Source organism: Cryptomeria japonica, chromosome 10, assembly GCF_030272615.1.
Source record: "Cryptomeria japonica chromosome 10, Sugi_1.0, whole genome shotgun sequence".
Classification (NCBI taxonomy): Eukaryota; Viridiplantae; Streptophyta; class Pinopsida; order Cupressales; family Cupressaceae; genus Cryptomeria; species Cryptomeria japonica.
The window spans coordinates 573982354-574010319 of NC_081414.1; the positions used below are offsets into that span (position 1 = coordinate 573982354).

Sequence of the window (27966 nt, forward strand, 5' to 3'; positions counted from 1 at the left end):
CCTATTTATCTTTCATAATTGTGAAAAGTCCAATATTGCAGACCTGCAACCACTTTTTTATGCACTACCGAGTTCTAAGTGTTTGTGAAATTTATTACCAGGCTGCTGCTCATTATTTCTAAGTGCATTTGGAAGTGATTCAGAAATGTTTAGTCATCATATTAGTGAAAATCCAGTTTTATAGACCTATAATAAAATTAAAAAATGTTGTTTCTAAGCATTTGAGTCTTTTTTTTTTTTAAATGTGCTGGGAAAATGGGGACGGGGGATGTCTCCTTTGAGAATCACTGCCGTCCCCAAGTTTCTGAGACATTTCCCACAAAATTTGCAATTTTGGGGACGTCGGAAAATGGGGACGGGGGATGTCTCCTTTGAGAATCACTGCCGTCCCCAAGTTTCTGAGACATTTCCCACAAATTTTGCAATTTTGGGGACGGCGGGGGGACGTCCCCTATACGAGGACGGGGGATTTTAGCCCGGGGACGCGTCCCCAAGTTATGTAGTTTATTTACAATATAACGATCACCGGGGTAGACTTAGGCTGGGCTCCCATGGAGGGGGGCTTCCTAAAAAGTAGAGTGGGTGCTGCAGAGGTTTTTTAGGATTTTTTTAAGCAGGTGGTCCCATGAAATTGTAGCACAGTTCTGCTTAAAAACTTAAGCTCCTTAATTTAAGAAAGCTGGTGGTCTCATCGATACATAGCTTTGTCTTCTATTCTTTCTGCAATGAGAAAAACAATTTAAAAAACTTATTTTCCCTCCAAAATTATTTTTTAACAGCAATCTAAACTTAAATATGTGACAAGTGGCAGATATCATCCCTAAGCTGGTGGGGCAATTTCTAGCCCCACCCCAATTTCACCCGCTGAAATATGCAGTCCTAAAAAGTAGGAGCTGCTATTTTTTTTTAAAAGATTATAAATAAACCTGTAGCATAAGTTTTTTTGTTTCATGGGACCTCCTGCTCCATGAAAATAGAAGCTTAAGCCCCCTCATGGGACCGCACCCTTAATACGAACCTTTCCAAATTAATGTTCCCATCAAATTTTGAATTTTAGTTTGTAACAAAACAATAAAAGCTTTTAGAAATGCTAGACCAAGAAATGGATTCCAAAGGATTAATGATTCTGGAGTACCAATGCAACGGCTGTTTTAAATGTTGATTCCCACTATCTGTCAGCTTTGCTATTTTGTAACTGTTTGTGGGGTTCTGGGATATAACTGCTGTTTCAGGTAGTCTCTGTTTTTGGGTTTTCGTGTTGTGAGGATGATTTTGGGTGTTGATCTTTCAGTTTGGGGAGGATTGTTGGTTCCAATCTGTAATTCATTTTTTTGCTTGATGAAAGATAAGTTAATGCTGCTGCTTGTGTTTTCTGGACTGAACATATACACTTTGATTTGATGAATCTGTTTTGCATATGGTGGGCTTATAAATAGAAATATGTATTTACTGTTCATTTTGTATTTTCATAAAATGTATGGGTTTTTTAATCTTGCAGAAGTAGAATACATCACGGGGATAACTGAAAAACTGAACAGTGTTACTGAGACTTGCTTGCAGAGAACAGAGGTTCAATCTGCACCAGGTAGAATCACTATTTCCATTACAAATAACATGAAATCTTAGTCATCATATGAAGAATGAGGTGCTGCAACACATCCGACATCAAAAGGATCTTCAGAGCCACAACAGTGCCAATATTGAGATATTTTGCCCCCATCTGGTGTATTCATGGTCCCCCCAGTGTGCACACTTTCAAACTTTCTCCTTGTTTCCCCTGGGAAGAAACTAACATCAACATGTGCCTAGGAAAATAAGAATAAACTAATTTCAGCAAATGTAATGATACTAAATAAATTCTTATGTTTATATAGGAATTTGCATAGACTTATCAGGCATGCATGTACAAGATATAAAACAGAGAACATGGGACTTCTTACTCATGGACATGGATCCTTCACCAAAAGATCAAGCTGGGATTTATGGAATGGTACCCACTTCCATTAGTGTAGTTCTTGTATGTCAAGCCCATACAAATAGAGCATGACTTGTTACTTGTGGAAATGTGTAATGTCCCTAGTTATTGGACCTCTTAAATTTTGTCTTATATTTAAAGATTAAATATCCCTAACTTGGATTGTTCACGATTTGTAGAGTGACTCCACAGAATCGAATGTATGAATGGAAGTATTAATGATTTTCTTCAATAAAATAGATTTGCACTTGAGGAATTCACAACAGTTTATATACAATACACCAAATTCTCTTTCTGGTAAGGAATACGGTGTAATCTGTCTTCTATATAGTCTGATGTAACCCTTTGATCCTAATTTGGTACGATGAATGTCCAATCTGTATTAAACGAATGCTACCAATATTGATACAGTTCTTCTTATGATAAAATCTGATAAAGTCTTCTTATATTTAATCTTAAGGAGAATGCGATCTGGTTGTATTCTTGAGATAAGTGTGATATAACTTAGATTGTATACGTATGAAGTACAAAAGAATTTCAATAACTTTATGTGATCATATGAGTTGTCTTCAAATACGTAGAAGATGAAATCGACTGCCAGTTATAATGGTATATTGGCCTGATTGTACATTATATTCCTGATGTTGAATATGGATTACTGGTTTAATTCCTAGATCGTGTTTCGGTTCCGCAACTTTATGTCTATCCCGTCGCTATTCTGAAGCGCTGATTTTTTATCCTCTTATAAACATCCTTCCGTCTATCTTCCTCTCCCCACTTTGGAAGATCTCACAATGGCCTTTCATATCTTTCGATAGGACTTGATGTGAGAAGTTGTATCTCACCATCGCACCCTTTGCACTTAGTGACTCATATGTGCCTCTTCATTATGATTAGTTTTGTTATTAGTTTGCTTAAGTATTTCTTGAACAATAATCTATTGAAGGCTTCGTGTACGATCTGCATTTCTTCCTTGGGATCACAATAAGATAGGAATGATCTACACCTCGATCTTATAGGTTTCAACATTGTCTTTCATCTATTCTGATTGATAGCTTCCATGGTCATCATAAGAATCTGATCATGATATCAATATGATCTGAAATCGATTTGCAGATTCACATTGTTGCTTTTATTCATTATTAATATTAATGTGTCTGAGTTCCTAATCTGCAGAGTAATTACATACAATGAGCATAATGTCAAGGATGGGGACATTACAAAATGGGTCCTTGTCCAGAAGGTCAAACCACTTTCTTTGGAAAGGCACCCAATTGAATAGATAAACACACACTTGACTTTCACTTGGATGGCCAATAAGGAAAGACTATTGAAATGTGCAAATATGAAGGGAATACCATAGAGCTAAACACCATGAAACTACCATTCAAAACTACAGCAGGAAAAATGATTCACTACTGTTGAGCACATAGATGTAATCTCTCTTGTTGTATACTATGCATATCCCATCCAGACAAAAGGTTAAACTCCAAAGAGCTTCCATCAACCAAGTTTGAACAGAAGCCATGAGTATTCAGAATACAACCAAAACACTTCAACACATTTGCAAAATGATAAATACACAAAAAACATCTATAACAAGTCCAGATGCATTGGCCACAAAGTGATGCAATACAAAACTCACTGTTTTATAAAAACCTCAAAACTCAAACATTAGCAAACAGAGACTCTCTGTTTTTTACTAACACACAGATTGCAACAATTCACATCAAATTATGAATTAACAATTACATATATAGACCTTCCATTGGCCTCTTGCTTTCCAGTGATTTCCCCTAAACAGAATTTCACTCTTTCATCTGCATACACTTCTCTATGTCCTATCTGCACATTTTATCTCTTTTTCTTCCTTTGCTTACTTTGGTTTTTTATTTTTTGGCACATTCTCCAATTCTCATTCTCAGTTTGTCTCTGCTCAGTAAACTATCCTTCAATTCCCACACAGTTGTCTCCTTCCACATGCAGCCTTCCTCTTTCTTGTTCACACAGAGCTTGGTTTTCTTCATGCTCTTTATCGCATCTTCTCTCCCATGCTGCGCAGTCCAACACACCTCATCCAGTGCTGTGCAACCCTTCCTTCCTCTTCACTACAACCTCACACCGTGATGCTTCTACAAACTTATATGGTATTAATGAAATTGCAAACCGTTTCAAGCCTGGTGTTTTAATTTCATCGGGTTCCACTTTGAGGCGTTACATTGCAACCTTATGTCTTCTTATTGTTTTTGGGCTGATTCCCTTTCTCCTTATTGGGCCGACGTTACTCTCCTTCTGCATACCCACACACACATCCCCTCTCTACTTCTTCACAGCCACACCACAAGCCTTGTCTTGGGTCGCTCCCCTCCCACGATGCCTCTTAACCTTGCGTTGCAGCTCCACCACTTCTCTTCCCCACCGATGTATGTTCTGTAATCTTTTATTGTCCTGCCTCAATGCATTTCCTCTTCCCTGCTTCATATAAAATGGTAACTAATTTGGCTTTTACGCCATCTGGCACAGGCAGGCAGGATGCTGGGAACAGTTATGGGATTTGATGTTACACCTGCCAAGTGTCTAAAGACTTCTCTACAAATCCATTTGTTGGATGCCCATACCTTGTTTTGATGCTACCATTCTGGTACGGGCAGGCAGGATGCTCCTGCATCACAAAGACAGAAAACATTAAAGCTTGAAAGGCTTGATGTCAAGTAGAAATAGTATTGAGATTCTGTGCCTCTGCCAGGCTCACACAGTCACAAGATGAGATGGTAGCAGTGAGTTTCACCACCTCACCCCGGCTGACTTGGGAGTTTATTCGGCCTTTGTAAAAGTACTGTTATCTCCAAAGGTTAAATTTGATGGCCACCCTTGTACGGAGGCCAACAATGGTATTTGATGTCTGCAAAGATAAGTGTGATATCTGAGACAAACAAAACCTTCACATAATGAACCCCTATTTGCTCCCTGTGTAGAGAATGCATTTTTCTTATCAATTCATAAAAAATCATTGGAAGGTGAATGTGCACAAGATTGATATTATTTGTTAGCCTTTTCATATTTGCCAAGTTGCCAGTATACTTGCCATATTTGCCCTTCAGTTCATTGAGTCATACGATTGGATCCACATTATTTTACAAAAGTATAAATATATATCTTTAAAAAATGAACTGAAAACTCTACATCATGAACCGTTAAAACAAATAATAGACCCTGCAACAAAAGCCTTGTGTACCTGACACTTTTTAATTTGATGAGTTTGATTTTAGTAGCTACTCCAAAGTTTATTTCAGAGTTTCTGTTCGAAATTCATGGTATTTTAATTTGTCAAGTCATATAGAGGTTTGTTTTGCCCCATGCCAAGTCCAAGCCTAAAATGTTCTGCGAATCCAAGCTGTGTCCAAGTATTAATACTATGGCCCATGGATAACATATTCTTTTGTCATGGTACGTGCCAAGGAGCCTGCCGGCAAGGTAATATGTCCTCTTTCACCTAATTACACTTGCCTTTAGCTGCATTGTTAGCTTCTGGCGAGACAATAAATTTGATAGATGGGCTTTGGACAGTACCTTAGTATCCTCATAATTACATATTTCTTTGAGTGAACAAGTTGTTAAGGTAAAGAAAACAAAGGTGACAGTAACCGTGTCAAAGGACAGCAAAAGATCTTAAAAAAATTATGGCCTTCTTTTGGATGTGATCATTGATGGCTAACACATATGAATGAAATCGATGACCTCTGGTGTCACACTTTCATGAGTCCGTTATCTGATGATTTACCATGTCAATGATCTTGAAATAGGATTGAAAGAAAAAACGTGAATCAATAGTTTTCAGATAATAATCCCAGAAGCTAGCCATCAGGGATAACAGTGCAAGAATTTTGATGCATGCCCAAAGGTTTTCGTCTTTTGAACTTCTTGTTTTCTGTGTTAAATGTTCTTCCTTGCTTTTTTTTTTTTGAATATAAAGCTTTTACTTGAATATGCCTTAGTGATCCTGACAATATATATCTATTTTTTCCATCTTCGAGATGCAGGTTTTGGTCCTGAGGGGGTTTTAAGTTATGCATTCCCCATAGTCTAAGCACAGTCAAGTGGGCAAAGGGAATTTTGATGCATGCCCAAAGGTTTTCGTCTTTTGAACTTCTTGTTTTTTGTGTTAAATGTTCTTCCTTGCTTTTTTTTTTTTTGATTATAAAGCTTTTACTTGAATATGCCTTAGTGATCCTGACAATATAGATCTATTTTTTCCATCTTCAAGATGCAGGTTTTGGTCCTGAGGGGGTTTTAAGTTATGCATTCCCCATGGTCTAAGCACAGTCAAGTGGGCAAAGGGTTTCAGAATACATAGTAAATCTTTAAAATATCCACATCTTTTGATATGTTTGACATGATGCCCTTCGTAGAGGCTGATATACAAATTTTAATCGTTTTTTTCGTAGGAAAAATATCTCCAGAAGGTATAGCAGGGAGGTGAATATAACTGGAGATTGTCTTAGATATTTACGTAAAAGTTATATGATCTGACTAAATTCATCCAATTTTTGGGAATATCTTTGGTGATGCCCATCGCTCGATTTTTGTTTACTTCCTCTCGGAATTCCCTTGACGACTAGAGACTTGTTTCAGGTTCTTATTGCAAAAGGATTGATTCAGGGCAGGCATTTGAATAGAAAATTTATAATGGGTTTAGCACTAATGACAAATATATGCTCAAATCTCAAAGAACAGTGAATACAGATCTTTCCACCTGTACATCTCGTCATCTTGCTTAACTGATTCCATGTTCAACAAATCAACATTCTTTAGGATCTCAGTCTCGAAACCTTCCTTCATCGGTGTTTAATCTTCTGTTCACATTCTTACCCTACATTTATTGTCATGTATACGCATCAAGGATTGAACATCTGAATGGTACCCAAAAGCTACCCCTGGATTGCACCTGGCTTCATCCCTTTTTGCAGCCACACATGCTGGAGCTTCTTAGCTGTCCACAAGAAGAAAACGCTGCTGGACTCAGGAGCCGTAGAGCAGCCAAGCACAGTAATCGCCTCTTCAACAATTAAACAATTAAGATATATCTAGAGTTGGCTACTGGGGCACAGAACGGAGCTTTTACACAACAATAAAGGCCTCTTACCAGATGGTTATGGCCGATCAATTTTTATTTTCAAGATGGGTAATCCCCATGAGGAAAATCCGTTCCATCAAATCAAATTCTAACATGATAATACCAGGATTACTATACTCATTAAAATTAAAGAAGCGCATACAACATCTGTATAGACATGTTTCCTAGAAGACAGAATAATGCACCAGGGAGCTGGTTACTACGACGCAGAACTAAGCTTGAACACAACAATAAAGGCTTCTTACAGATGGGTATGGCCTATGAAATGTTACTTTCAAGCTAGGTGGTCACCAGAAGGAAAATCCACTCTACCAAATCAATTTCCAACATTTAGCAATACCAGGAATACCATATTTATTAAAATCAAAGATTCAATTACAACATTAATATACTGTATAGACATGTTTCCTAAAACACGAGATTGTGCACTATGGACCACAGGGATTACCTCCAAAGTGTGCAGTATGGTAGCTACATGCACGAGGGTGGTTCTGCTGTGGATCAAACTGCTTTTTGCAATTCCTGCAAGTCTTAAATGCGATATTGGAATTATTAGTTTCGGCACTGCACCTTATCAGGGTTCTGGAACTCGTTAGAGAGCAGGGACGTCCTCCATTACAAGGACTCCAAGGTGGAATCCTTTTCGAAGAGGTCAGTGCATTAATACAGTTGGAGACACCTGTTGTCCTAAATGGGTTGCAAGAGGATGCCATTGCCTTGCCCTCCCCAGAATGTCCTAGCGCTTGTGAGTATCTTGTCCATATATACCCACGAGTTTTTGTGATTATGTAGCCCACGAGCACATTGGGCTATTTGGTACAACTAAAGTGGGGCATAAAGTATATTATTTTATGGAGATATATGTTGCGTTAAACGTTTCGGGTTTAAAAGCGTCCAGCTCGGAAAATATAACTGAAAGGCACCTCAGTATTTTACCCTTGCGCTAAATAAAATGTTCGGGGAGAACGCTGGTGTGAGGATCCTGTGGGTATGGGCAGTTGGAACTTTGGGAGGTGATTATTTCTTCATGTAACACTATTCTTTCCGCTTTTCTGCAGCTTAAAATGTTGAATGATTAACCCATTTGCACTTTCTCTTTTGCGGGTTAAAAAGTTATGTTTCTTCATTGATTTTTTATTGAACTGTGGCCGTTTGATCTTGCTTAACATCTTCCCCCGTATGAGAGTAATACTTAGTCTGAGAGAAGAAATGTTGTGTTTATTATTCGATTAGGCTACAATGACAACTCAACCCATATACTGTAAAAGAGCATTTCATTTAAAAGACCTTATTTCATGCCCTAAGAGAACCGGATGAGAAAACATGGGAATTTGTGATTGCTATGTGTTTTGAACTCAAAATGCTATTGAGAGATCTGCAAGAGCCACTTTGCACTTGTTGATATTTATTAAACTAAACAATTTTCACATATCTTTTAGCTCTTTTGCCTCTTAGATGGTGTTTTCGTGGACAGGGCTTCCCAATTTTTTTAGCAGGTGACGCTAATCAAATTTAGGATCATTTTGCAGTAAAATTACCCCATACAATATGGAACTTTTAGCTACATCACAGGTTGTCAAGCCTCCTCCGAAATTGCCATTGAATATTGTATTGGGAAATTATCAGATAATTTAGAATTTATTCTTATTCAAGACCACTTGTAGGTTGCATCGTTGCAATGAAATCTATCAAGCAGTTATTGCAAACACAGTCCCCCCTTTGCAGCCGTCACTAAAAACCTCCTCTACAAGGGATCTTTATTTTTTTATGCTCTAGTTCTAGGTGGATCGGCATGTTAAGGTTTACTACTGAGTTTGGTCATTAGGTCAAAATGAAGGGGCACACAATTTGGGTATAAAGTTAATAACCAATATAAAAGGTAAATGGAAAGAATCACTTTTTAGGGTTCCATTAAAAGATTAATGAAAAGGGTATTCACATTTGCATAATAAAGAAGAAACACAAATAATGATCATATTATCGAACTCATCCGTCCTTCAAATATAACTTCCCAAACTATCATTTTATGGGGATGCAATTAATTATTTTTAATATGAATAATAAACAACATGTCACTAAGATGACTTCATTACAGTACCTAAACACTAATATTCAAACACTCCACCTCAAGGTTTACATTTTTCGTAAGAAAACATATTGATTGAAACAAACAAATACATATTTTTTAGAAACTTCTTTGAAAAACAATTCCAAAGCCAAGTAAAACTCTATCAAGCTGCCTCATTACCCTTGAAAGGGTGTAGCTCCTAAATTAAATTCTAGTTTCCAAATTATGACCTCCCCAAACTACTAAATCCCAAATCTCCCAAATCATTAGACAACATTCCATGTTGAGCTACATTCATAGTGCTCCATCATGTTGTCTCATGACCACCCTTTGAAAGGTATAATTCCAAGATCCACATACTCCCAAACTATCTAAGCAACAATCCATATTGAGTTCAATAGATCCCTTCTTGTCTTCAAAAACAAACTTCACAATATATGCATTTTTCTGTTCTTTCAACATCAAAAAGGGAAACAAAAAACATATGCTTCTTCTACAAAGCACCATCTCTAAGCTAGAAGCTGACTTTAAGATGATGAAAAACCTCCAAGTTGTGTGACCCTTTTTCTTACGAGTCCAAATTGTGAACCTTTTATTACAATAATAACATTCAATTTCCCCTATGATTTTATCAAATCTCTTACCATTGCTTCGTGAGTTTAATACATACTCATGTTGAGATACAACTTCTATCTTTTTTGCATTTTTTTTTTTTTTCGTTCATTAAAAGGATTGCAATCACATTTTTTAGGGTTTGAGAAGTAATCTGACTGAATGTAAAAATAACATTAATGTATTTTGAAGGCACATTGTTGCCTTGGCATCTTCATCGTCTACTAGAGCCTTAACTTTGAAGTTTTAGAGAAAACTTCGCATTAAATATTTTTGCTCCAAACATTTTATTCTAATTATCCTAAATCTCTGTTGACCATTTGTACATTATGTAATTCAATGTCAAATAGAACAAGACCAAACATATCTAAGGCTTCTACATTTTTTTAATGTCAATTCATTAACTTATTTACATCCGTAGGTGATGTTTCATTTCCATTCACTATTCCCCATAAGTTTTTATTACTAAAGTGATTAACTGAGAGGAAAGATCCCCAGATTTGATGTATTGATGCTTCTGCAACAGAGAGCTCGTCTACCAAGACCCAAGAGACATGATGTTCACCTTTGAAATTGTCATCTCCTAGGTGTGTTAAAAATTTAGAATGCAGTCCAGGTATTGATCTGTGAAACTCTGGAGATAGTCTCCTAGCGATCACCAGTTACAGATAATCTTGATGTCAACTCGACTAAAACCTTAAAAAACATCATCTAACACCTCCAATGCAAGCCCAACACAATACTATATGTTTCTTCAGGAAGCAACATAAAGGAAATATGAAAACAACGGTAAAAACTTGCAAAGAGCACACACAAATAAGACTGCAACAAAATATATACTCTTGAGAAACCCTTGAAGGGTGAAAACTCCAGCAAGAGTCAGCAAAAAGCTCCTAATTCCACTATCTCGGTCTATTAGCAGATGTTACAATGCCTTATAGCTCTGTCTTTTGGGGTCATGACAATATCAATAAACATCCTTTCTCCACCAATTCTGTGTCTTTGCAACTTGGAACCCTGTTTTACACCTTTGAATCCATGCAATGAACATAAAAATGAAGAAATTCCTTGTATTCAAATCACTTAGACACTTTCATTGACTGAAGTGGTTCTTCTTTACCCCACCAGTCCTACTATATTATGTTGCTCTCAAAAAATGTTGGCAAATGGTACTATGCACCTCTTCCATTCTGACATCCATGTTTCTCTGGAGGGAGTGCCTGCCCTTACAAATAGCTGTACAACTTTGGCACTATGTAAACCGTTGCTCCATCTGTTTCTTCACCCTCGAGTGTTTTGAATCAGAAATTAGAATGATAATGTATTCTGTCATTTTCATCCTATAATGTACTTCACACTTGTAAACGTGCTGATGACTTTTTCTTTTTTCTCATGCATTTCAGTTCTCTGCACAGTAGTAGTAAAAAGGAGAATGGAGGATCTAGAGGCCATAATGAATGATAATCGAAGGCAGACTGAAATGAAATCGGAGAATAATGTGAAACAAGTTGACAGAGAATTTGAAATAACAGAAAATGTTCAGAATAATACGGAGACATGAGGCCAATATGAATTTGGAGAAACTTGCTTTGAAGTACTTATCATTTATCGTTTTATGGATGTTGCTAATTAGCCAATTCTGCAGATGAGGTTATATTTGATAAAAATGCATTCTCTATGATTTTTCCTTTTTCTTCACAGTTGTAAAAACATTTGCAGTTGGAAACTGAAGTCATGTGAATCTGATGAATGTTGATCTTGCAATTGAAGATTCTTTCTTGCTTAGTTAAATAATTATTTGTTTCATTCAATTAGCCAAAAAAGGAGGTTTCATTGATTTTAAAAGTACTTCTTGAACATAAGTTTGCCACACTCAGTAATTGCTAAAAATGATTATCAAGATTCAGGCGTGAAAATTGGTTGGGTTGTTCTTACTACTTCAGATATATGGCAGTATGATATAAACATTTGGATTTTTTTTATTTTTATTTTTTTATAAAAGTGGATGAGACCACTAAAATTATATTGATTATATATATTTTTACATGTGTTTAGTTCAAAGAGCACTGAAGGGAAAGAACCAATAAGAAAACCCTTCAGTATTGCTCAAGAAAACATAAGCCTATCTACCCATTACACAAAGCCCATAGGCATACCAAAACCCCCCTAATACATTGCAATGCATTGCCATCCGCATTAGATATAAAGGAAGCTGTAAGAATCAGTCTAACAGGAGCATCTGAAGATGGAGTCAAGAATGTCCACCAAAAATCAGAGCCATCACCCCAAAATCCAGCCTGTCTAAACACCACAAGAATCCAAAGCTCTGAAAAAAACAAAACTCAGAGCCATGAGAGAACCAAGAATAAGAGATCCTGCCATCACAAATATGGTGAGCAAACATAGACAGATCCAAATAAAAAAAAAGGGAAGGATATTGAGGACCCTCAGGGAGGAGGAGGAGACCGAACCAAAGAATAATCCAAAGTAGTAACCAAAGGAATAATATCAAAATAAGAAATCCTCTGCAATACCACATTAACTGCTCTTTCCAATTCCTCAGAAAAAGCCACCATTTGCCAAATTTGGCAAGAATTCTCCATAGAAAACAGAACATGATGTTAGAGTGAAAAGCAAGACAAAGATCGAATGAAAGCAATAAGTGCCCACCAACAATCAATATAACTGAGAACGGGATCACCATGTCGTAATTATCACATCATGAAAGAAACCTGCTAATATGAGGATGATCACACAATGATAAAGCCAGCGAATAGCATAATATCCCCAATCATTAGAACAACTAATCATCGATAGATCATGATATCAAATGAAGTGAAGAGAAAAAAACCAAGTGCTTAAGGTACGAAAGCCTGATGGGAACGCAACCAACAACCAGTCGCAACGAAAAATGATTACCAAAAACAGAGGATCAAACAGATATTATGCAAGTACCCCTGCCGTACAAGTACTGATTAATATGTAATGGTTGCCATAAGCCAAAGAGATCCCAAACTTACAAAAGAAATTCAAAACAGCCCGCCAACCAAGATATCCAAACCAAACCAAAAGATACCCCTCCAAACCAAAGAAAAATCCACCATCCAAACCAAAGATACCCCTCCTACCTCCGGACTTTGTGCGAAGAAACTACCAAATATGACTACAACAGGCATACTGCCATAAGGCAGGACAACATCCCCCCTATAGCCATATAGGGAAGTAACCATCACATAAAGCAAGGAGACATGAGAAGGTACAAATACATTATTTTATTGATGTAAAGATTTAAAAATTTTAAGTCAAGTGAAGATTTCTGCCTTCTATAGAAAAATCCATCAAATTGTAAGTTTCCATAAGAAAATTGATAGTGTTAAGAATGTATAGCAGTTATGGTACTTTAATTGGATTTGATTATTTATTGAGAGCTGATCGGTTTAAGAAGTTTATTTTCTTAAAATGGTAAATAGGCCTGCTAATTGAGGAGTAGGCCACTCTCTCAGAATAGAGTATACAGTATGGTTTAGCGGGGAAGCTAATGAGCACTTCACGCCTTGGTCAGATTGCCAGTACTTGCTAAGTTAACTCCATCATGTACACACCCTGCAGTAATACAGAGGGCATGCCCTACAGGTTTTTGAACCATAGTTTGGAGATAAGTGCCTGACCTTAAGATTAGATCATAGCCTGGCAGACAGTTGAACGAACCTGCATTAAGCAAATGAAGTCCACAGTGGAATACTGCAAAGCAAACAGTAAAGTCTGCCAGTCAACAATCAATAACTTATTGATTGGACCACATCCCAAATCCTTATCATTAAACGGGAAACGATTAATTGTGTTTTTAGCATTATAAAAGTGTACACAATGTTAAATAGTTCTGTGCAATTGTTGAAATAATTTTCTGTGGTTACTGGTTCAAAAATTCAATATCTATTTAATTGATCTTGAAGGTATTATTCCACACATTTTTTAACTAATTTGGAAATTTGGAATAGACAATAAGGGGAACAAAATCAGATCCCTTAGAAATTGCTACTAGGAAAGTAGTGAATTTTAATCAGAATTCAGGAAACAAAATACTCTGCCTAAACAACATAGGTAAGCCTCTTGCAAGGTTGGTAATTGAAACATGATAGACTTCTGTTCATTATTAGAGCATAACATGGTGGATGCCTGATGCAGAGGAAGGACTTCTAACTTATCAAATACACAAAACTTTCCAAAGATGCAACTTTTGACAACTTTGACAATTTTTGACATGACAACTTTTACATATTTTTGGCATTTTTGACAATTTGTCATGAAACACTCCAAAATGGATCATGACTTCAAATGGTCTCAAATGATCTTATTAGACCTTATTGGACTCAAACACGCCCAAAACAACCTAAAAAACAAAAGTAACCAAATGCATAACATTGATGCCCCCGCATCAATGCCTCTATATCTATAATGATTACATGTCAGTGCCTATTCATTCCTTCGGTTTACACTGGCAAATCACAAAAAAAGTAAAATCTTGTTTTGTCTTTATGCATTGATATTGTCTCTCCTTTTGTGTAGTTGGTGTATAAAAACTGAAGTAGATGCCACTTAAGAGAGGGCACATCACAACTGGGGCCAGATCTAATCCATGTATATACAAATGCAATCAAAAGGGCCCATTTTGAAAATTCCATGATAGAGGAAGTCTGTAGTCCCAATCTTCAAATGGAAATCAAGTTAAGGAGGAGTACATGAAACAGAAATACCTACTAATGTCTAAGCATGTAGTTGAAACTCATAATTCGGACAACCCAAGTACTTTCCATTCTCATTAATATGTTAATCTGCAGTGTAAGGCAAGACGGATATTAACAGCATTGTTTATGAGAAAAGTTCTTTTATTTTATGATTGCAGAAAAATGCACTTCGCAGATTCTATTCAGTATAAGCCCTTTTTCCTTAGTGATGACACAAAGTTGTCATTACATATAGCGTAAATATGGCTCCTCCAGAAAATATCAGAAAGCTTGAGTGTCACTATAAATTATCCAACTGTTTTTTGGAGCTTATGTTTACCATTGGCAATCATGAGTTTGTGCAAAATTGAGTTGTAGCTATAAGCCACTAGTATGGAGACCAAATAGGAAACACATGCAAAATTGCAATGGCAAATGAAAACAAGGCAAACTTCAAATAGAGCTCACAAAAGAATCCAAAAGAAAGCAATAACACAAACAATCAAAGCAACATTGCGATAAAATTCTATTGTGAATACAGTTTGCTCCAAGCGATTGGTTGGAATGTGGATGTTATTGTGCAAGAGGATACTATTTTGACAACATTAACTTAAACATGAATGTAATGAAGTGAAATGAGTGTGTGAGATCAACGATGAAGGATAATTGAAAGGATTTCCCTAAGATTGAGTAGAGATCGAAAGGTTATGATGGAGACTGTTAGAATATGAAGAGCTGGTGTGCATTTATTAACATTAGTAAGTAGTTGCAACTATGAGGGATGTAAGGGGCAAGCGTACTTAAGGTGTTCTTAATTCTTGAAAATCGGTGGAGAGAATATTGCAACTATGAGGGATGTGGAGGACGAGCATACTTAGCACCCCTTTATATTTAGAATTAGTTGGAGAGAATATAGCCACAATAAAATAATAATATAATTTAATTATTTCAACCATGTGCTGTGGAAAATAGGTGTAAATAATGATAAAACTATTTATTTATGTGAGTTGGAAAAGGGATTAATTAATTAAGTGGAGAACATAAAGTGAAAGGGATTTGACTAAGTGATATATTCTTTAGTTTGATTAGAATAAGGGTTATAAGGAAAATGTTTAGGTGTCTATATTCTGTCCATCTTTGATACAATGTCACAACTAAGTGACATTGAGTCAAAAAAGAATAAAAAGTAAGATGGGATGAAGTTTCAATGGCAGTGTGCCTTAGTCGCTCAAGGGTGGTGATGGAAGTGGTGCCCCCTTAAGAGAGCTTTTGGAAAAAAAATTGAGCTCTGGAGGTCTTTTGAAAAGACAAATGATAAGAAAAATGTGTCATGATAGACTTGAGAGAAGTCAAATTGGGATAATGTACATACCATGGATATAGAATTGATGATAGATGAGGATTGAACATATTCATTGATGTTGCTTGGATGATAGGATTCTAGATTGCATGGGTGTAAATATTTGATGAAGATAATTCACAAGGAATTAATGCAACTACAATGACACATGTTTGGGTGGAAAGAAAAGAATGGATAAATTGAAGATGGTAAAAATGGATGAAGGATTTATGTTTTTAAAGTAACTTCAATGCAAAGAGCAACTTGTTATTTGCTATAGCACTAGTGTTATGCACCATGATATAATGGATGAGGGTGATGATGAACTATGTGCATCTAGACAAAAACAAAAATAAAGAAGCTACAAATAGCATAGGGATCCAAAAACCATGTTGTTGAGGCACACCATCGTATGAAGGATGAAGGCGACCATGATTGTGTGATGGATGGATCAATAGGACAATAGGAAACATGGACTAACACATGTAAAAGTAAAGAAGCTATAAGTAATGTAGTGATCCATGTCAAAACACACCATCATATGAAGGATGAGGGCAATCATGATGGTGTGATGTTTGGAGAATTGGCACTATATGCAACAAACAAACAAACATGAACACAAAATTATGTATACAATCAATCAAAACCATGTAGAAAACACAAGGTGCTATCCAATAAAATGTTGAAGCCAAGGGGTATAAGATGATAAGTGGGATGGGAGGATGGGAGAATGAAGGGAGGGTGACAAGGATTTTGAACAAGGACTAAATTATGGTGAGTGTGACAATAGATGGAGGTGGAAAAATTATGCCTCAATGGGGATATTTGTGACAACCATTCCTCAGGAAACATTGCCAAGGGGATGCCTCATTTAAACATAAAAACAAAGAAAGGTGTGGAGTGAATAAGGATAAAGATGGAATGGAAGAGATAGAGGGAGGTAATTGAATGGTTGGAGGTAAGGGGGGAAGTGGGTAGATGAAAATGAGATAAAGTGTTGGTAGGTGAGCAATCTAACAAAGGAGGATGGCCTAAATAGGTATTATATGTGGAGGGGATGATAGAAAGGGTGGGATGAATAATGGAAGGATGAAAACAAATGATTGATAGAGAATTTGAGTGAATGATTCAAGATAAGAGGAATGATGGTATCAGTGGAATATGATGGTTTGGATAATATGGAATGACACATGCTCGTGGACTAAAGTGGTTGCCTATTATACATGACATTTATTTGCTAGGTTTTCATCATGATACTTGCCCAAGGCATCACAAGGAGTGGTTTTCACCATTGAACAAAATTATTTCTCTTACTATTCTTTTATTTATTTAGTTTTTGAATTTTTTATTGGTTTTCTATTTTTTATATTTTTTATTGTAGGAAGAGTAGTGCTAATGGTTTAAGCATAGAAGCATTTGAGATGGATAATATTTGTGGGCACGTCTAGTTCATGGCCTTTAGATAGCTTATATGCTCTTGATCTTAACTTTGTAATGATGACATAAGGACCCAATCAATTTGACTCAAACTTCCTTTCTCTTTTTCTTTAGAAATGTTCTTCTAATTTTCTATAAAAATAAGGTCTCCAACCTCAAACTCTCTAGTGTGGATGTGTTTGTAATAGCCATGACACAATCTATGCTAGTAGGCTTTGAAAATGATTGAGAGTAACGAGATGATGCTCTTCAAGGAGTTCTAGCTTGTGTAATCATGCCACTCAATAATCCTCTTCTAAGATGAGTTTGTGTAAAGAGACATGCAAAGAGGGTATTTCAACTTCTATTGGCAAGCTTGCTTTGGCACCATAAACAAGGGAATATGGAGTGGACCCTATGGGAGTGTGAATACTAGTACATTAGGCCCAAAGAATGAGATTGCCCTAAAGATACCAATCACACCCAACATCATCAAAAAAATTCTTGAGAATTTTTTTAATGTTTTTGGTGGACATCTTGACTTGACAATTCTCATGGTGGTAATATGGTATGGACCACTTGTGCTTGATATGGAATTTCTCACAAAGGGATTGCACTTCATATTTTTTGAAATGTTTGTCATTGTCTATGATGATAGTGGATAGAATGTCAAAATGACAAATGAGATAGTCGATGATGAATTTGGGGGTAAAAGTACGAACACTTTGTCAATTTTTTAAATGAAATGGCCAACACAAATACAAATTTCCAACTTTGACCATATAAAAGTGGCTTTTATGTTTTGAATTTCAAAATAATATAAACTAATGAAACATAGAAATCTTGATGAAGTCCATGTTTTTAATTTAAAAGAAAATTAAAAATTGATTTGATATACTATTGTAAATTTAAGAGAAGAATCTGAATTGCTAAATAATTCAAAAAACTCAAGTTGATGGAACATCACAAAAAAAAAATAAAGACAAAGTGAAAACTTTTTTTTTTCATAGGACGTCAACTTTTGTCTAACCTTTATAATAAATTATACCCTTTTGGAGAGGATATCTCATCTAGTGCTTATACCCTTTTGGAGAGGATCTCTCATCTAGCACACTATTTATAAAAAAAAAATCAAAATTTTAATATTTTTTTATTTTTAATTAACTCATGTTTTATTATAAAAACTCCACTTGCAGTAAGTATAAAAAAATGATTAAACTAATCAAAATATAAAATATGGATTCCAAACTCTAAGCTTTACAAAAGGGTATTTTTAGATATTTCATGAAAATATCTTTAGTTGGAAAATCCAAATTTGAAATTGAAGTTTTTAAAATTTTCTCCAAAAGAGGGGTTAATTTGTCACATATGTAGCCACATATACAGTTTTAGCTGATAGGGTTTCTATGGGAACCTTACACACAAATTTAATCACAATTCAAATTTTTAACGATAATTTTTTTTATTTTTTAGTTTTGGGTGAAAGGGTTTCACCTAAAGTATGCACCACATATATGCCACATGGTTTTAGGCGGAACTATTTCATTTGAAACTATTTAGGGCAAAAATATTTATCTCAAAACTATTTAGTTGGTCAAAAATACATGACACAATTTTGTGCTTTCACCCTTTAACATTTAGATGTTAATGGTGAAAGTGAATGGAATTACTTCAACCCACTTGGTGAAATACTCAACAACGGTAATAATGAATTTATGGCCACTAGAGAAGATGGTATTAATCTTTCCAATGAGGCCAAGGCTCCATGTATAGAAGGGACATGGACTAGTAATGTGCTAGAGAGCTTGCGAGGGTGCATAAATGAGGTCTCCATGTTTCTAACAAGTAAGGTGTTTTTTCACATATTGGCAAACATATGATTCTATGGCAGGCCAATAATATCCTATATGAAGGAGTTTCTTGGCTAGGATCATAGAGTTCATATGAGCACCACAAATGCAATTATGGACTCATTAAAAAGCTAGGTTAACCTCATCTAAGAAAAGTATCATCATAGCCCTTATAGTAGAGTGATAAACTTATAAGGCACTGAGGAGGCGGGGGGGTGAATCAGTGCAAGCAAAAACAATATGAATCTGATCACCAACTTAAACAGCTTAAAACTTAACAAGAATAAAAGGAATATCACCACATAAGCTAATGCCCAATAAAACAAATTCCACATAACACAAGAGATTTATACGTGGAAACCCAAAAGGGAAAAACCATGGTGGGAGTTAATACCCACAAGATTCACTATCTGCAAAATAGAAATCTTGATCGGTTAAGGTCTTACAAATATGCCCTTTTAGGAGCAGACCTGGTTAGGAGTCACCCGATTAAGGGATTTAATATGATGAGCCCTATTAGGAGATTTGACCTGTTAGGATCAACCTTGCAAGAGGTTTTAAGACTCTGATATAGAGCTACCTTGTTAGGGGATTTACAAATTAAGGCATGTTAGGACCTACCCGATTAGGGGATTTTACTGCTACAAACTATTAGGAAAACAACAGTCAAATGGTCTTCATGTAACACCTCAATGTCTGATAAGATCCGCTTCACATCCTCAAAAATTCAACAACACATCAATACAGAGCTTCACTAATCACCGTACAATCAAATTCGCATCCTTCGCTAATGATCTCACACTCTTACATAGACACACCGACTTGATACCTCATCACACTTTTTATAAACATCTCTTAGTCGGCTACAACCTTGGAACAATTTACTAGGTTCAATGAATCTAGACAAACTAACATTGCACGTCGAACTTATGTCAGCCACCAACATAAGAAATCAAAAACAAGACAAAACATGTGTCGGTTTACCGAATTTAAATGGCTTTATCACTATCGGTTAAGTGTTCATCAAAATGCCTGCTCTGTACATCAAATCTCACTTGTCCAGTTGAATCTGCCAATGCAGTCATGAACATAGCTTCAAATACCTGTCTCCATCATTGCTTTAAAACCATATCGTCCAACTCTTCATGAATCGCCTATACCGGTTGCATGAATGCAACTTTGTTCATGTTTACCGGTTAAGGACATATTTGTCGGTTCACTAGTAAACTGTCTTTTAAACTGGTTATACCTTACCGGTTGGCTTCCAAGACTTAGATGACTACAAAAACATTGTTTCCATCAATGAAAACACAAGACTTAGTCATCAAACATGAATATCAATCTCTTCATCACATTCACCAATAGTCTTTACTGGTTCAGTCAAATGCCAACATGCCCTCCCTTTGGCATTGATGGCATCACTTAGGAAAAATTTTGTCAACCAAGTGTGCAATACAAAAATTGACTCTACACATACTCCCCCTTAGCAATTACATGCTATTACAAAATTAAAACCATTACAAGACTCATACTACTACCCATGATGAATACAACAAAATTTTGACTGACTCTTCAACTATAACTCCCCCTTTGACAACAATGCCAAACAAAGAAGTAAATACATGAAAGATAAATACATGTTACATCAAAATGTGCATCAAAATTCCATTAGCATATATGAATGTCTTTACAATGCAATCTTAGAAAAAGCATCACTAAAATGAGACTTTAATTGTTTCAAATTATTATGCCATGTCTCCAAAATAGTTTTAGTAATCTCCACATGTGTCTTTATCTATCCAGCAAGCTCCTCCATGGCATTTATGGTACTCATCTCTGATGTTGCAAGGATGGCTTTAGTTTTCTTATAAGCTCTCTGCAAGATTTCCAGCTTCGGTATTAGTTGTGTCTGTAATTCCTGCAATGATCTGATCCTCTTAACCTATTCATTTTCATAAGCTTTCAGCTTATGCTGTAGTTCAACAATCGATTTTCCAAAATTGATAGCAAAGTCATTAAGGGGCTTGAATGATTCACTAAGAACTTCAAGTTCATGCTTAGCTTCCTCCTTCTTCTTCTTCAAATCAGCACAAAACAATGGAAATTTAGAAACAGTTGAGAGGATTTTACCTCCGGTTTCAAGTGCCTCTTTTAAATAGTCCTTATTGACAGTAAGAGCAACTTTCCCTTTATCAATTTCAGTCATTAAGTGCTATGTTCTCTTCTTCTTGTAATCTTTCTCAACATTGACATAAGTTGCATCTTCAAATGATTTCATTTGCTCTCCAGCATCATAAACAAGTTGTCCAAGCTTATCAGTAGGAGTGGCAAAGTTATTAGTATCAGTCTCTGGTAGGAGACTTGACAAAATCTCAACAACATTCTTTATTGTTTTTGCCTCCTTCTGTTGCTCTTTCATCCTCTTCTTTTTGGCCCGGGATTGCATGGCAATTGCAATCTCCATCAACTCAGTTGAGCTCAAATTGTCCATGTCTAGTGGTCATTTGATGCTTATAGCATCATCATCATCATCTTCATCTACAATTTTCTTTTCGGAATCAAGTGACAAAGGTGTCACTTTAGGTTTAGTTTTCTCTGCATCTTCAGGCTTATCTTCTATCACTTCCTCTTTCTTTTCACTTTCCTTATCCTTTTCAGTTTCCTGTACTGGTGGGGGTTGTGTATCAATAGTTTGAGTTACTATCGGTGGCTCCTCATCTTTCTTTTATTCCTATCCCTATTCATGTTCATGTTGCTCAGACATTTGAACATCAACATCCTGTACATCTACATTGTCAATAGCATCAACATCATCATTATTACCGGTATCATCATCATCAGGGATAATCACAGGTTCAGTTTGTGTGTTCACTGGTTGATCATCTACCGGTTGGTCTACCATTACAATTTCATTAGGTTGAAAGTCACTGATATCAACATTGTCTAGAATATCTTATCTCAAACTTCTCCGGTTGATCTTCCTCCTCGAGAATCAAACCCAGTAACTTCTTCAATATTTGCTCTATTTCCATGTGAACTGATTGGGTCTCACCAATTAATAGTCTTGTCAACCTTTTCTTGGATCTAAAAGATGGTTTAGCCTTTACCAGAATTTCATCTATCTCCTCTCTTGTAGCTTCAGGTTACAGATTTTAAAGAATGTATTACATGAGTTCTCTATCCTGTTTTATGGTTGCCTTCCATCTAGCCTCAAGATTTTCATACAAATAATTTGGAATCTGCCCTTGCAATTCAATTAGGGCTTTACTATATTTATTCATCATATAAACTACTGCATCCTCTATCTGTCTTTGATCATCCTCACTAAACTTATCATACAGTTTATTCAAGTCCTTAAGAATTCCATATTCCTTAATATGCATAAACATCTTTTCAAAAATTGTAAGCTTAGTTACCGTTTTCTTTACCATCTTAACAGTGGAAGTTCCAACATCCTTTGATCTCTTACCACTAGCTCTTAAGGCTTTCTTCTGACCTTCTGATTCGGTTTCTTCTTCATCAGCTGCCAGTCTCTTTTCTTGCTCCTTTTTCCTCTTCCTATAAACTTCTTTCACCTTGGGTGCTTTAGGCACAAGGGGCTCAATGATTTTACCTTTTCTCTTGAATTGAATCTTAAAAGGTTTCTCCTTCTTTGCCTCTATAGGTGTCTCCTTCACCACTATACTCCTTGTTTGTCTATCGGTGTTGGTACCGGTTGGGGCACTAGATGCTCCTGCTTGTTGTGTAGCATGTCTTGCTCTTGCTTCTGCAATGGCCTCCTTAGTAAAACCTTGTTGTTTAGCAAATGCCTCCACTTCTTTTCTCACTTTCTTAGCTATTACCAGTATGTTAAGTTATGAATGCACTTGAAGGGATTTCTCCTTGTAAGTGCCAAAACGTTCTATTGTTGTATCTACCGGTTGGGCAAGCAAATGATCAGCATATGCAATTAGAATATCCTTGTCCACTTCATATCCCATGGGCATAACCCATGTAGTCTGGGGCTCAGTTGCCTCCATCATGCAAGTATTTGTATTAGCCATAAAGCAAATTGTGTTTACATACCAGTTGACAACCTATGTCGGTATTCTTTCCCTTGCATGCATTTTCTTTTGAAAGTCCTTAAAATATCCCCATGCAATCTTTGCCAAAATCATTACCAAGCATTCTTATGCTATTATTTATTTGCACCAATGTTGGAGTGTCATATATCCATTGGATATCACCAATACTGAGGAAATAATTCTGAAAGTAAAAGAATAAACCAAGAATTAATTGACCAATTTTGAACCTTAACCTCTTATCCTTCTTGATGGATTCTAGGTTCAACATCAATTGACTTCTCAATGCCTCTGACAAGTCATAATCAACATCGTCTTTTATCATCCGATGGGCAGTGTGAATAGCAGCAACACGGATGTTGTTCATCCTGCTAGAGTAATAGATCTGGTAACCGATAACCATTGAGGCATATTTCACTGTTGGATCATTGATATTACTCACCGTCATTTCTCTTCCATCCCATCTTCAATTTGTTAGCCTTTCAACATCATTCTTAGGAACAAATCTCAATACTGGAACCTCACCGGTGGCACAAAGTTCAATGACTGCCTGAATAGCTTCCTTAGAAATTTTACATGGTCGGTCGAGCCACATAAACTGGTCATGAATTCTGCTAAGAAAATATCTTACAAGCTCATTATTAAAATCATCAATGGTGTTTAGGGCATGGTGAAACCCTTTCTCGGTAACCCTTTTGAATTGTTCCTTCAAAATACCATTCTTATCACACAATGCTCTATACTAATAAAAAATAGCAGCAATACCAAGATCCTCCAGTTTGCAATGATAAAACGATCTAACATCTTCAACATGTAAGACACCATAAGGAACTCCGGATAGGTCTCTGGCAAGATCAATTGCCTCAGACTTAAATGGGTGCCTCTTAAATTTGGGACGGGGTCTATCGGTAACATCAACTAGATATGGGGTGTCCATCTTCAATGATTTAGAAAGATAAGCAGGTAACAAGATTTCTGGATAAATACTTTTGTATTGCTTCTACACTAGGGTTCCAAACACCGACAAAGCATTCTCACCGATTGTCGATCGCAAATCACACCAGATCACTTTAAATCTCTGTCAATGTTGCAAACACAAACTCTGCTCTGCTCTATTCGCTCTCTGAGTGCCCACAAGAATGCAATGTGACAAATAACATTCAAAAAGTTCCTTTTATTTGCCCATTATCTACCGCATTAAATGTCATTATCGGTAAAACCCTAAAATATCTTCCAACATACTACCAGTTCTCATAACACATCAAACCGGTATCAAACCTACCAGTTTGATCAGAAAATCACTTCATAATATCGTAATGCATCAAAGTATGCAGATTTAACATACCTTATGGTTCTTCAGGGGGTTCTTAAACAACTCTAACATTAAGCTCCCCCTAAGATTTTTAACAGCTTAGTTTGTCGGTGAAGGGTTCTCCACACTAGGTGAAGAATTAGGATCTTCTGATGGTTTGTCTTCAGTTTTCTCATCATCCTTCTTTATCCAAATTCGGTTCATTTCAGCTATGGTCTCCTCCACATCAACTTTCATCTTCCCTTTTCGGTCAAAAGAATGATTTATCAGTTGGTTCACCTTAGCTCTGCAAAACTTTGCAATATGTCCCGGTTTATGACAATGATAACAAGCCATACCAGATGCTCTCCAAGGTCCAGCATTGCCTCTATCAGTCCTTCTTCTGTAGTTCATAGCTACATGACCATAGTTATGACAAATTGTGCAAACCACATTCATCCTCTTTTCCATCTCGTAGGGACTCGACCGGTTGGCATAGGGTCTCTGCCAGTTAGGACATCTTCGTTCATTAAAGGTTATTTGCCAACCACCAACAGACCTTTGACTCATGTGAGGTGCCGGATTATTTGCTCCATACCTGCACTCAAAAACTCTATGCCCATGCATGTTGCAAGTGTAAAAATATCTATTAAAAGTTCTAGACTTATATCCTTGATATGTATTAGGTGTATAACAATTAGTAACATCAAATCTGCTTCTACGTGCACATTAGCAGTACCTCCTAGCTTATGACAATTGAAACAAATAGGCTTATAATATTTCTTACCAGTGGGTTTCTGAATCTTAGGTGCAGGTTTACCTTCATGCATGTTGTCCTTAGTATTGGAAAACTCACCTTTCTCAAATGTATTGTAACCCAATCCAGTTGTATCACCTTTCATCCTTTGTGATTGGATTTTTTCATCAAGCATGGTAGAACTTTTGTTAAACTTGGCAAGTTTTTCATTAGCATCAGCAAGTTCCTGTGTAAGGTCTTCATTCCTTTCCATAAGAGTTTCTCTAAGCGACATTTTCATATCCAGTTATGCCTTTATTTCTTCTTCTTCTTCTATTTCCTCATGCCAGTGTGCATATAGAGTGTCATTTTCCTAATTTAACTTAAAGATCTCATGTTCTTTCTCTTTGATCTTGTCTTCTATTTCCCTCCTTGCTTCAAGTTCCTGACTCATCTAGATGGTTATGGATTCTAGCTCTCTCCTCAATTTAGCCTTCTCATCTTTCAATTTCTCCACTTCATCAACCAATGCACCTATGTTTGCTTCATCAGAAGAACTGCTCTCAGAAACCTCCAATAGTTGTTCAATTAGCTCTCTTCTCTTAACAAGTGAAGCTTTATACTTGCCTCTCAATGTTTCTAGGGTTTCCTTAGTTTCTACAAGTTTATTAGACATCTCTCTATAACTCATATCCCTCATGTCGGGCTTAGGGATCCTTCCCAAGCGGTTAAGCCTCAAGGAATTTTGGCTCTGATACCAATTGATAAACTTATAAGGCACTGAGAGGGGGTGGGGGGTGAATCAATGCAAGCAAAAACAATATGAATATGATCACCAACTTAAACAACTTAAAACTTAACAAGCATAAGAGGAATATCACCACATAAGCTAATGCCCAATAAAACAAATTCCACATAACACAAGAGATTTATACGTGGAAACCCAAAAGGAAAAAAACATGGTGGTAGTTAATACCCACAAGATTCACTATCTGTGGAATAGAAATCTTGACCGGTTAAGGTCTTACAAATATGCCCTATTAGGAGCAGACCCAGTTAGGACTCACCCGATTAAGGGATTTAATATGATGAGCCCTGTTAGGATGAGCCTTGAAAGAGGATTTAAAACTCTGATATAGAGCTACCCTGTTAGTGGATTCACAAATTAAGGCATGTTAGGACCTACTCGGTTAGGGGATTTTACTGCTGCAAACTGTTAGGAAAACAACAGTCAAATGATCTTCATGTAACACCTCAGTGTCTGATAAGATCCACTTCAGATCCTCAAAATTTTCAATAACGCATCAATACAAAGCTTCACTAATCACCGCACAATCAAATTCACATCCTTTTCTAATGATCTCACACTCTTACATACACACACGGACTTGATACATCATCATACTTTTTATAAACATCTCTTAGCCAGCTACAACCTTGGAACAATTCCCTAGGTTCAAAGAATCTACACAAACTAACATTGCACGCTGAACTTATGTCGGCCACCAACATAAGAAATCAAAAACAAGACAAAACCTATGTCGGTTTACCGATTTAAATGACTTTATCACTGTTGATTAAGTGTTCATCAAAATGTCTACTTTGTACATCAAATCTTGCTTGTCCAGTTGAATCTACCAATGAGGTCATGAACATAGTTCCAAATACCTATCTCCATCATTTCTTTAAAACCACATCATCCAACTCTTCATGAATCACCTGCACTGGTTGCATGAATGCAACATTGTTCCCGTTTACCAGTTGAGGACCTATTTGTCGGTTCACTGGTAAACTGTCTTTTGTGTCGGTTATACCTTACCAGTTGGCTTCCAAGACTTAGATGACTATAAAAACATTGTTGCCATCAATGACAACACAAGACTTAGTCATCAAACATGAATCTCAATCTCTTCATCACATTCACCAATCAATCATTTCAGCAATAGTCTTTATCGTTTCAATCAAATGTCAACATAGAGGTGTTTCCAAGGAGGTTGTAACAAGATGTGTATTGAATAAGGGATTTTCATTTAGTGAATGACATATCTAGAGGAATTATTTAGATTTGGATAGGCATAAATGTCAATGTACCAGGTAGTGTTGGGACCAACAATATCACATATCATGTCAAACTAAGAAATCATAAGCAGGTATGAGGGATTGTTCTATGAGAAAGTGATACCCATTATTACTTTATCAGTCATGTCAAGAAGAGATGCAGTAGTGACCATTGCACTAGCAACTTTTTTATTGATGCAAGAAACTTGCTCAGAAGATATATCAAACAGATATTGTCTAAAACTATCTACCATGAATTTATAAGTTACAAGCATGTCATCTTTAATAAGGAGGTCATAATTAACTTGTTTGACTACCAACTATGAATCACTAAAGACGTGTAAGTGCTAGATGTTCCATTGTACTACTAGTTTCATATTGGATACCAATGCCTCATATTCTATTATTGTTTATGCAAGGAAAGCTAATGTAGAATATGTTTGTGATGAAATCACCTTGGGGGTGATGAAAATGATGATAACACTTGATCCATGTGAGGTGAATGATCCATCAAAATATAATGTCCGTAGTTTGGATTTGTGGAGAAAATTCAACACCCTCAAGGTGATGAAAACTTGAAGGAGAAAATAGACCTACACCACCTCACTAAACTCATGCTCTAGTGAGCCAGGAGATACAAACTACCAACTACCCAAACCTATAAGCAAATTTTTTTAAGTAGAAGGTATGTCAAACTACCAA

General features: G+C 36.3%; 1 protein-coding gene and 1 long non-coding RNA gene across 2 annotated transcripts; one reads left to right on the forward strand and one right to left on the reverse strand.

Annotated features, from left to right (window-relative positions):
- Nucleotides 1–1391: 1391 nt before the first annotated feature.
- LOC131042770 (uncharacterized) lies at nucleotides 1392–7968 on the reverse strand. Its single transcript, XM_057976085.2, has 2 exons — nucleotides 7558–7968; nucleotides 1392–1777 (listed from the first exon to the last, which is right to left on the reverse strand). The coding sequence occupies exons 1-2, from the start codon at nucleotides 7820–7822 to the stop codon at nucleotides 1623–1625; spliced, it is 420 nt and encodes a 139-aa protein (XP_057832068.2). The 5' UTR covers nucleotides 7823–7968; the 3' UTR covers nucleotides 1392–1622.
- A 1-nt stretch (nucleotide 7969) lies between these two features.
- On the forward strand, nucleotides 7970–11563 carry LOC131031197 (uncharacterized). Its single transcript, XR_009102996.1, has 2 exons — nucleotides 7970–8122; nucleotides 11193–11563. It is a non-coding gene; the product is annotated as an uncharacterized LOC131031197 (long non-coding RNA).
- Nucleotides 11564–27966: the final 16403 nt, after the last annotated feature.